The sequence below is a fragment of the Gymnoscopelus microlampas genome (genome assembly GCF_963454915.1).
Source record: "Gymnoscopelus microlampas genome assembly, chromosome: 14".
NCBI classification, from domain to species: Eukaryota; Metazoa; Chordata; class Actinopteri; order Myctophiformes; family Myctophidae; genus Gymnoscopelus; species Gymnoscopelus microlampas.
Genome location: NC_139951.1, coordinates 14,171,193 through 14,183,570, shown reverse-complemented (window position 1 = coordinate 14,183,570; position 12,378 = coordinate 14,171,193). Strand labels below are relative to the sequence as shown.

At 40.2% G+C, this 12,378-nt stretch overlaps 1 protein-coding gene across 1 annotated transcript in view; it reads left to right on the top strand.

The window, feature by feature from the left end:
- Positions 1-6,797, top strand: part of LOC311059973 (zinc finger protein 385B-like) — a 69,650-nt gene extending 62,853 nt beyond the window's left edge. The window contains exons 6-10 of the mRNA XM_084078095.1: positions 1,732-1,871; positions 2,353-2,584; positions 3,988-4,193; positions 4,748-4,846; positions 6,042-6,797. Coding sequence (XP_083934221.1) covers positions 1,732-1,871; positions 2,353-2,584; positions 3,988-4,193; positions 4,748-4,846; positions 6,042-6,263 — 899 coding nt within the window. The 3' untranslated portion in view covers positions 6,264-6,797. The remainder of the gene's footprint in view (positions 1-1,731; positions 1,872-2,352; positions 2,585-3,987; positions 4,194-4,747; positions 4,847-6,041) is intronic.
- The last annotated feature ends 5,581 nt before the right edge of the window (positions 6,798-12,378 follow it).

Genomic DNA, 12,378 nt, shown 5'->3' with positions numbered 1-12,378 from the left:
ACAGGTTTGTTACATGCAGAGGTTGCCATGGTAGTTGATTGATGGAGACACAGGCAGCTGGCACAGAAGAAAATGGAAGGACAGTCAGAATCAGGGGAAAGAGAAAAGGAAGGACCCAACGAGCATTGAGACATTTACTGCGTTAACAAGCACAATAATATGCAGATTTATACTGCCGATTAAAGGAGTAGTTCACCAAAAAAATGACTTATTTTCTATCAATTACACACCCCACGAAGCCTTGAATTCATGGAGATGTTTTCGTTTTTGTCGCATTCCTAAGCCAATAATTTGATGACTTGCGAAGTCTCCTACTGGAGATCATCAAATGAATGGCTTAGGAATGCGATTATTGGCTTAGGAATGCGACAAAAGCTAAAGAAATTTCAATGAATTCAAGGCTTCATGGGGTGTGTAATTGATAGAAAATAAGTCATTTTTTGGTTTAAGGTTATAATATTCTGGTTATTGAAATGGTCATATACACACTGTTATCTGCCTGTGTGTAGAGGCAGCCTGTGTGTGGAGGCAAAAATCTAAAAATATTTTTTATTGGATCTGAGCACGTGATTTTTTTTTGTATTGTCACTGTCAAAAAAATATATATATATTTTTAGCCAATTTTTAAGACCAATATTCGAATTTCATTTCTGAGGAATGTTAACAGCCCTAATGCACAATGACGTCGAACGTCAGTAGCAGGTAATGCACACATGTATTCTTGACTAACCAGTAGGTCAGTAGGTCGCAAGTGCAGCAAAAATATCTGCCTCCCTGCCCAGCTTCCCTCCCACAAACACTGCCGTTGTATTTGTTGGAACGGCTATGCAACGCAAAGGATTTGAACCCCAGTCTCCAGGGTGGCGGACAGGATGTTTTGGCAATAGTTTTTTTTAACCCATAATTCAACTTTAAGCATGGATTAATTGAAGAGCATAGTAGCTTTCAATAATTTTGGAGGTAACAGATGCCCCCAAAGACCATTCAGAGGTTGCGGTTGCCTGGACATGAACAGACTTCAGGGACATGTTAAACTATTTGGTCAAATTTCTTTGTTAAAGGTGCTGTATATTTGTTGTTGTTAAATGTAGAGTGTTTGTTCAGTTACACTCTCTAGCTCTTTAGTAAATGCTAGTAAATACATTTTAAAGTAATTTCATCCAATCAGGAAAGATTGTTAATGTTCGTTAATGTTCCAGTTCAAAACTTTTTTTTTTTTTTTTTTTTTTTTATAATCATTTATTTTTGCAATTTTTGGGATTACATTTAGACATCAGACTACAACAACAACAAGACTACAAAAACAGACTACAACAGACTCAGACCAACATACAAAACAGTGAACGTACAGAAAATCATAAGTATAAGACAGGGAACAAGAACAATAAAACAAAAGGTAAAAAATAAAGAATATCAAGTGGTAAAGCTTCAGAAGTAAGGGGTATGTGTGTGCGCGGATGAGGGTGGGATGTCTGTTATTATTTCTTTCATTTTTTCTTTTTCTATCACTTCCAATTTAACTTGTTTATCCTGTATTAATTCCATCTCCTGATTGGATGAGATTGGTATCCTTACCTGAAAATCGATTTTCTGTTTTTACTAAAGAACTGTAGAGGCGGGGGAGACGAGACCCCCTGAACAAACATTCTATAGCAATGATTGCAATGATCGTAATCTAGAGCACTTTAAATAACTTAAATAACTTTAAACGTTTTGTCTGTTTGTGCCCAGGCCTAAGCTCCACTCCAGATCCCGCCCAGATAAGAGTGGAAGACATACAGGGGACCTCGTCGGCCCCTGCTCCCGTCTCTCAGAGCTCGGCTGTGGACGCGACCACCGTCCTCTCGCCCACGCTGTCAGTGGTGGAAAAAGTACTCACATTTTCTACTTAAGTAAAAGTATCAATACTCCAATGTAGAAATACTCTGTTACAAGTAAAAAGGCCCATGTTCAAAATGTTACTCGAGTAAAAGTGCAAAAGTATTGGCATCAAAATATACTTAAAGCATCAAAAGTAAAAGTACTAAAATGTTGGAAAATAGCAGATCTACAAGCTCTCAACGCGTTGGCTATTTTCAAATAGCTTATATATAAAACACGGCTAAAGTGGTTAATGTATGTTTTATAATATAATAATTTATATCTGCAAAGTAACTAATAACTAAAGATTTCAAATAATCGTTGTTGAGTAAAAGTACAATATTTGCCTCTTGAGATGTAGTGGAGTAGAAGTAAAAATACTGAACATTGGAAATACTCCAGTAAAGTAAAAGCACTTCAAAATTGTCCTCAAGTACAGTACATGAGTAAATGTACTTAGTTACTTTACACCACTGCATGCTGTCCGCACAGGAGTCTCCCGACTGCCAGCTCTCCGACCCGAAGTCGGACGGCGAGCCAGTGGAGGGCCCCGCCCATGGCCCGGCCCCGACCTCCGACCCCAAAGGCCCAGTCCCGGGAGGTCCAGAGGAAGTGGCCGAGGAGGGAGAGGAGGCGAAGAAGAGCTCGGCCAAACAGCGCCTCCACTGTCCAGTGTGCAAGGTGACGGTCAACTCCAGCTCCCAGCTGGAAGCTCACTACAGTGGTACGTGTCTCACAAGGGGTCAAAGGTGGCAGGGTTCAATTTGTTAACCCATTAAAGGCCTGAGGTTCCGATTCTACAAAATGTCTTCTAAATCATTGGTTCTCAAAGTGGGGTCCGGGGACCCCCAGGGGTCCTTGAGGGAGTTCCACGGGGTCCCCAGCTAAATGATAGATTAGGCACCAAATGGGCCCTTATGGGTCTGTAACTCTGAGAGTGTACAAATGTGTACACAAATTTGTACACTCTCAGAGTTAAATTGACATATATTTTACAATAAAAATTGCGGTCCAAGTGATAGAAATGCCATTAAATGGGGGTCTGTAGGCCTAATGCATGTCAAACTGGTGATCCTTGAAATTAAAATGGTTGAGAATCACTGCTAGAGCCGTAAAAAAATCTTCTCTTATGGGGGTCCCTGGCATATCTTTTGAAATGGGGGTCCGGCGGGCTAATAAGTGTCAATTTGGGGGTCCTTGACATGAAAAAGTTTGAGAACCACTGTTCTAAATCCTAACAGTTTTCTGAAAAACGTATGTTGCTGTATCAGTGGTTCTCAAACTCTTTCATGAACTCTTTTCCCAGAAGCAAAGATTTGAGTTAAAAATGTTGCTTTAAAAATATATACTATATATACCTTGTCGATCTGCTATTTTCGCCAAATGTTTTCCTATTATCGCATGCCCAGAACAGCTTGACACTATTCCTATTTGAGGAATCAACTAACAGTTGTCACACATTTTAGTACAAAGAAATTTATATTGACATTCATTTTATTAGAATCAAGAGGATTTCACTGGAGGAATGCTGAAATTTGTCTTATACAATGCGTACTTTCAGACAAGCCTGTGACCTCCGAAAGACACATTACAGCTTGTCTTCACACTTATTCTTCTATGTGACTTTTTTTTTTTTAAGTTTCTTACCATTTCCTCACTAGGTGACTCCCTGGCCCATCGAGAGTGGTACTAGAATGACAAGTAGTCTGCCCTGAAGACATTATTAACATTTGGGGCATCAAGATCACAATCAAGGTCCTTACGGATTTTCATGACACTTGGGAATGATCACTAGATAATCAGGTCATTTACATGTAGGTCAATATGACATAATACTAATAATATTAATCCCCAGTCCTTCCTTGGGATGTTTTTTTGTCACTGTATATTTGCACATGCGTGAAATTTGTCCTAATTGTCATATTTCAGTATAAATGGCATGTCTTGAAAAGTGCATAGTTTTCTAGTTTCTAAATATAAAGTCTACACTACAAGGCCCATGTTTGCACCTAAGCACTGTCCTCAGTGTGGGTCTGAATCTGTGTATGACTCACAAAACAGAAAGGGCATAAAGATGAAAAGAAAGAAAACGTGAATGATGATTTCCCATCTGATCGGTGGACTTAGGTTCGAGGCACAAACAAATGCTGGAAGGACAGAATGGCAGCCAGTCGCGACGCAGGTCCAAGTTGACATCGTCACCCCGGCCCGCCCACCGGACGAAGCAGCCAATGGCTAACAAGAGCAGAGCGGCAGGGGCGGGGACGTCCAGCCAGCCGTTCCACTGTGAGCTGTGCCAGCTGTCCGTCAACTCAGAGACACAGCTCAAACAGGTAGGCAGGAAGTCCCCTCATTTCCCCCAGTTAGGACACATTGAATTAAGACACTTTAACAGGGGTTAAGCCGTTAAATAAGTCCATTGAAACGGACAATGTGCTAGCCTTATTGTTAAGACCTATGCAGATTGACTCCTACAATGTTTTGTAGCACTGTGATAGGGCTTAGTTTGTCTTTTTATTCTATATTTTTAGACCATTTTGTATTTGTGTTTGCTAAAGTATTTACCCTACAGTATATACTTTGTTGGACTTCAAATAGTGGAAAAGGATGATCTACAAGCGATGCGTTGTGAGCTTGTACGTCTATTTTCATGTGGTTAAGAGAGAAGATCTAGTATAATGGTGCCTGTGCTTTTCCTGTGACCTTAAAATGCAGTATTGCAGTATTTGTCTTATTGCAGAGGCCCAACATGGCTAAATGGACCAAGAACAAACATTTTCATTTCTACTTTCCAGCTCACTCCACTCGGTCGATGCTACTGTTTGTCATTCACAGTTGTCCTCCTGTCCAGTTTACTGACTCCATCTCTGCTTGCTGTCTCTTCCAGCACATGAACAGCAGGAGGCACAAAGAACGTTTGGCTGGGAAGCCGGCCAAGCCAAAGTTCAGCCCCTTTAATAAAGTGCAGCCCAGCACTATGTTAGCGGTGAGAGCACAACACACACACACTGGGGGTGACGCACAGGTATACATGTATGCACACACACACACACACACACACACACACACACACACACACACACACACACACACACACACACGCACACACATGCACACACACACTGACTAAACCACTTTCAACCTGGTGGGCGTGTCAATATAGTCGAAGATTTTCGGAAATGTAAAAACCTTTTCAAATATTTTCAGTAGAGAAAATGTCAGAGCTACAAGCTCACAACATGTTACATCACTACAAGTTTGTAGTTTACAGACTACCATGAGTCACACATCAAACATAGGTAAGCACATTTTGCTCACTTAACACACATTGTCACTGCTTTTGCCATTTGTTTTGTATTTACCAGTGTTTTCACCCCTGCTTGTCTGATAAAGAATACCCACCTACAGAATTGCTGTGGAGAGTATAGTTGCAGGTTCCACCGGGATCAGTGAGAAGTTTAATGTCTTGCTCTATGGCACCACAAACATGGTGCATTAATTTAATGCTGCAGCCCAGATTGTTAACTGCAATCCATAACATTCATGTCATACCCGGGATTGGAACCTGCTGAGCAAGCCTACTTACTCAAGGGAGAATTTTGACCTTCAGGCAGTACCACTTGTCAACCAGTAGGTGTCCTACCTGACCACTAAATGTCTCAATAGAAGAGCAGGGAGACCAAATCATGTGTTCATTATAAGATACAGTACCATGCTAGCAACATTTTATCCACCAAAATCAATGATGGATTGCAGGTTCAAACTGCTTGTTTCTCTAAATGTTAAGCTAGTCTCATCTCACTCAGGCATCACCTTCTGGGTTTTGAATCTACACCAGGAAGAGCCGTTTCTTTAAGGCCAGTTTGTTACATCAATAGCAGTTTGTTCAAGACCAGTGCCAGGAGTTGCAGGAGTCCAATCATCCTTCTGGTATCTAGAATATTTAAAAAAATATATATAAACAGGGATGCATCAAGCGATGGACTGAAATTAGTGTCTGATGAAGTCAGGATATTATAATTTAACAGAAATGACTCAGTAATGGCTATTGTGACAACTCTTCCCTTGAGTCACAAATCATACAACTGATTGACATGTTGACATGAACAGTAATATTAGTGTAGGCTTACTGTATCTTCTAAGGCTTAGAGCTGGTGTCTGTTTTGCATCTCTCCATGCAGACCAAACTGGCGCTACAGAAGCATTTGTCCAAGCTCTTGCCAGCGGGGTTCCTGGCCAGTGGCCTCAACCCAGCCACCCTGTGCACCATGGCCTCTGGACCGCTGGCCCTACGGATCCCGCCCGGCTTCTTCCAGGGACCCCTGCTCAGTCCCACGCTCTTTCGGCCCGCTCCGGGTCCCCTGAGGGCCACGCACGCACCCATCATCTTTTCTCCCTACTAGCAGAGAGAGCCCAGCCTAGCTATCGTACGTCGTAGCCTGGGCTAGAAAAGCGGAACCTTTCAGCCTTGGCACGGTTGGACTGTCCAAAAAGTTTAGCCTGCTGCTGCACGGGTGCCTGGGTAAGGTCAAACTGAAGTATGAGTTACACAGGAACACTATGCGGTGACGGTGATAGAAGCAGGTCCGGTTTGGCTGGCTCAGGTACAGTATATAATAGCCCCTGGTGTGGACTGCATCCCAGTGCTGACTACAGCATCACAGTGGAAGGTTCCTGGCTCAGCGTTTCTTCTCGGTAGCTGTTGAGTGCAGCTCCCTGTGGTCTGGACACTTCTGGAGCCATAAAGACAACTGGAACTTTTTTTTGTTTCCTGTTCTATTGATAAGACTACAGTAGATCAATGCACTAGGTCTGTGTTCATGTCTGTTGCCAAAACCCTATCTCTTTTTAAGTCTGTCATTGGCATTCTGGGAGACTAATTACATGCTGAAAGTAATGAAAGTTGCAAGCTGTACACATTTACCTACTTTAGTTTTTGTTCCGACAGTTCTTCAAGGCCAAAATGTCAGCCATTTTGGTGTGTTTTAAAGTAGCAGAACAAAAAACTCACAAAGAGGGATGGGTGTGTTGTAATTGGCTAGTTTGTTGTTGATGCTGGGCAGGGTGCCCACAGACAGACACTGATGCTCCATAAGTAATAACTGAGTTTGATCATCTTAGGATATTAGTTTGTTCATTCATGGGGAAAATCCTGGTCAGTGTACAATTAAATCGTAAATAATATATTTATAGATTAAGCGCTTTCTCCAAAGCTCTTAATTTAGAATGCAAAAAAAGTGTTGCATTTGAAATAGATAGCAATATTATAAAAGATTATAATAATGCAAAAGTATATCAAATATATAAAGTACTGGTACACAGTCACAAAAAGGTGGTATTGGTGTAACCATTCCAAATGATATTGGGGGCCAGGGAGCACAGGGGTTCTAACTAACTGTGCCCCTGATTACATCTTCTGTTTTACTTATCACAAAAAGCTAATTTATATTATTGTCCAATGAAGATGTTGACTTCATTACTAAGTCCTAATCTCTGTAGGAAGATTAATAACTTTCGAGTGTGGAAGTGATTGCATCTTGGCAACTATACGTATTGATACGTTGCTCGCTTTTTTCAACATGGATGATGGATCTTGCTGTCTATTTCCTCTCTATGTGTACAGTGACAATCAAACAGTGTTTTCATGTCAGGGAGACATGTAAGGGTAAAACATCCGAGAACACTGGTTCTCAACTCTGCTCCAATTGTGACTGTTGCCAGGTACAGTCCTTAATAAAAGTTTCCTCTCGACTCTGTACTAAGCGAGTCCCTGAATAAACGGCCAGAATGAAAACCATCTATGTTCTGGCTACCCAAGAAAATACCATAATGGAGAAGCATTGCCCTAGAAAGGACCTTTTGCACAGTAGACGATTGACATAAAAGCAGTTGAAGGCAGTTAATGTTACTTGTGGTACTCTGTGTACCAGCAGCATGTGCATTTCCTAGACTTGACTTCATGCTGGCACACAGTACAGAAACACCATTGAAAAAGACACCAAATGAATCATTAGGAGATCTGGTGTGCATCCTCTCTCAGACAGAGAGCTAATTTTTCGCTGTAAGTCAGCACATTGGCTAACAAACTCTGTTGTTGGTGACGTGTGCAAACGAAGACTGTGCTGATCCTAATATACTGTGTAAGTGCAATATAAAATGGCAGGAGGCTAATGTGTTTTCCCATGAAGCTAAATGATCAGTATTAAGTATCTGTATGTTCTTAAATTCATGTTTTGATGTTCTTAATTTAAGTAGTTAAGATTTACAGAGTTGGAATCAAGCCCCGAGAACCGGGGGGAATAAATGAAGCTGACTCTGGTACGGTTACTTGACCACAGCTGGGGCCCACTACATGAACGAGGGATAAGGGTTTCGACCAATGAGCTCGACTCGGACTCACAGGCTTGCGCACGAGGGTAGTTCGTGACATAGACGCATAAAGGACACTACTGCGCATGTGATAGGGCCCCACAACGTCATGGCCCAAACACAGAAGAAGGAAGTAAGTGCTGGGTGAGCAACTTCATTGAAATGAATGGGCTGGGATTGCCGGTGTTCACTCTTCTAGGTTTTATAATAACTCTATGGTTGTAATAGAAAATATACATATATCTTTCAGTTCAGCAACCCAACACAAGGGGCGCCCTTGTTCCACCTGACTGTGTTAGTCATCCTAAGCAATACATATTTTAAAGTCGTTTTTTTAAGTGTTACGTGTTGAAATTCATGACTAGCTTAACTGTACATCCATTGCAATAATGTAAATTATTTGTTATAAGAAAAGGGTATTGTTGTATATGACCTTATAAAATATTTCTTTTTTCACTTAACCGTTTCTTTCTTTATTCAAATGAGTCAAAACCCAAAGTCATTTGCTTTGTTAGTATTATTATTTGATTGTGGTTAAAAGTCCTGGCAGGATTACAATCGGGGCATGTGTTCAATTCCTTAATGTTGTCATATAATCCATACATTAAATTTAGATTAGACACTTTGCGTACACTGAGCACTACTGTTGTATTTTTCAATGAGATCAAGTCTGTCTTCAACATTGAACATAAGCATATATTTTGTAGCCTAAATACATCGGCTTCATCAGCTAGAACCCACTCCCTTGTGTTTCAAAAATGTATTTCAGTTTTCCATATTTTTTTTAAACTAATTTTTTGATTGAACAACCTGCAACATTAAATATTCCACAAAGTTATAATGGATTCTCTATAAAATTAAGAGATTTACAGTATATAATATACAGTATATACATGAACAGAACTCCTGCAAGACTCCTGCTGCTTTTTGTAAATGTTTAGCGGACAATGGGAATACTCTATTGCGCTGACACCCATTTACAGTACATGTATGCAAAGATTTTCAAAGGCAGAACCCTCACTTGTCTCATCGTTACTTATAAGAGTTAAGTAATGCTTAATCAAACCCTCATGAAAATGTGTCAGGGAAAACATCACTTCTCTTTCTTCTCTCTTGTTACTTAGAAACATACAAACTTCAGATCTCTGAATAATAGTTCTGGAGGTCTACAGATGTACTGGTGGTTCTCTGACATTTTCTTTGCAGTATTCAAATTTGGCATCAAATTATTCAGCAACACAACTTATTCCAGACCTGACACGATGGGAAATTCCATTAAAGACTTTATTTATAGACATTATTGTTAATACTGTCAATGTCAGTCTGTTTTGGTCTTCTGGTGTCAAGGCACTCAGTTAGAGACATATTTGAAAAACGTGATGATGCATTTTGTATCCATTCTTGTTTGTACCCTCTCTTCCTGAATCTGTCCTCGAGGTCCATTGCTTGGATGTTGTAGTCTTCGTCAGCATTGCAGATCCGTCTGATAAGGTTGAACTGTGAGATCGGGAAGTTCCTTTTGAGAAAAAGAGGGTGGCATGAGTCACCGTGGAGGAGGGAGTTTCTGTCTGTAGGTTTTCTATACAGATTGTGTTTTAAACTATTGTTGTCCTTGATAATTAAAATGTCCAAAAAGTTCATCTCTTTTTTGTTTGCAGACATCGAATTGCAGGTGTGTATTTTGGGAATTCATGAACCAGTGAAAATCATAAGGCCTCTGTTCCTGACCAAATTAAAAACCAGGTACCGCTTCCAATTAGAAATGTATGCCATGAAATGGCCTACTCCATGAATGGATTTACCTGATTGTTAAAGATCACTTCTGTTTCAAAGAATCCCACATAAAGCCATGCACTCCTGAGATCTGCTGCTGCAGGTAGAAAGTATTGCCAGATAAGAAGTAGTTTGAAGTGAGCACCTCCTTGATGAGGCCTACTACAGCCTACATTCTGTGCTTGGGTAACAGTCAGACCTTCTCTCCAAAAAACAACTTACTGCAGCCTGCAGGCCCCCTCAAAAGATACATTGGTATATAATGATTCAATGTCCATAGTTACCAAAACATGTGTGTCCTCGATCTGATCAATTGCTTTAATGATTTTAATGAACTCCATAGAGTCTCTGGTGTATGACGGTGTATGCATCTTCTATAGCACCATCTAATGGTACATTTTGGACAATCCCTTCATTAAATTAAATTGCTTTGCAATGTAAATGCCAATTATGCTTTATATGCATTAATTCTGCATCTAAAGACATTGTGATGGAGCTCTCCAGTTGGCTGGGGGAGAGTTGACCCTATGAATAAACAAATGAAATGTCTTTGTAGTGCAATAAACAAACAAGCATTTTGAGGAACATCTTTGTTTTTTCCTCTTTTAAAATATACTCAAGTCATCACATGTAAGTGTAACATCGTTTTCACACCACCACCCTCTATTTGCCTCTTGTATTTCCCTGTGTCATACAGCAGTAACTATTAGCTCACTGTGTATTGGAAGTAGAGAGGTTATTCTGAAGAGGCAGAGCAGAGCCGTTCATCACAGCAGAGGATGGGGCCCAATCTGCCCTACGTGCTCCTCTGTGAGTATATTACTATTATTGGTCTATCGGACTAGTTTTTGAACCATTATAATGAATGAGAGGGAATATGTGGCTGTACTTATACTACATCATTATGTTAAAGCAGCACTATGTAACTTTTTAACAACTATAGAGCATATTATGTCCCACAATAGTACAGTATATGTTTATGCATACAGTCCTAAAGTGTCAGGTGTGTGGGGGATGTGTTCACATAATGTTGTTGGTGTGTGTGTAAGGTGCTATAGGCGTGTGTGTGTGTGTGTGTGTGTGTGTGTGTGTGCACGTGCATGCGCGTATGTTCATATGTTCAGCGGTGTGCATCAAAATTACGTTAGTTGTTTAAGGTTTGCACTTCATTAAAGTATTTTAGTGAATGAAGTGCTCCAGTGTTGTATTTGTATTAAGCAGTAGTATTCATATTTGTAGCAGCTAGCAGGCTGTATCTCTCCATTTACGCCAGGGTTCATTGGATCGAATGACTCTGCCATTTTATGTGATGATCATACATTTCCTTAAGAACAATATACGCACTACTAGCTAAGTAATGCCATAACTAGTTGGCAAACTAACTAGCCTCTAGTAGGGACTTCACGCCCCTAAACTTAACATTTTCCCAACTGCAGCGTGCAATGTTTGAGAACCACTGGTCCACACAACCCTCTGCAATGCTTAGTGGTTAAGGGCAGTGCAGTTCTACTGTATGTCAGGTGGTGATGCATCCAGTCAGGATGCTCTCAGTGGTGCCTCTGTAGAAGGCCTATAGGATCTTGGGCCCCATGCCAAACTTTTGCAGCTGTGCCTTTTCACCACATGAGCAATATTGGCCAGCAATCCTGTCTACTTTGGTCAAGCATCACTGTGCTCAAAGATTAAGTATTATAATATATATTATAATGGGGAAAAAGCTGATATTTATGCTTAACTTCATATTGTCTCGTCATATGTTTTTCAGGGCTGAGTGTTTTCCTCTCCTATGGACATAATCAAGGTGAAGATACATTTTCTCTCTATTCTATTCTCTCATTCACTCAGTCAAGAACAAATTTAACCTGTCACATATCTGTCTTAGTTTTGCCTTGCTTTCAAAAGGAATACACATTGTAAGTAAACATAAAATAACATTCCCTTATTTTGTATTTTTATGACCAACAACAGTCCTACTCAGTTTTAACGGATAGCGTTCTCTTATCAATACCATCAACAAACCATAAACACGTATCTATTGAAATGTAATAGTATAAACATCAATTCTTTTCTGTTAGTATATGACCACGTATACTGTATGTACCACGCACGCAATTAATCTTTCAAAGAAATTGACAGTATTTTGTTGTTGTGTTTGTTAGTGTTATTCATGTTATACTGCTTTAGTAACTAAAATGCCCTTGTAATAACCGTATACCACGGTTATGAAATCTAATGACTGTGTTCAATATTATGTTTGTGAGGGACGCAACTTTATGTATTTCACAAAGTGATGAGATGCACAGCACTGTGGTTCAACAGAGAGATCTGTCTTCCTTCCAGTGTTCTGACATTTCACTCCTTTGTGGTCTCACTGCA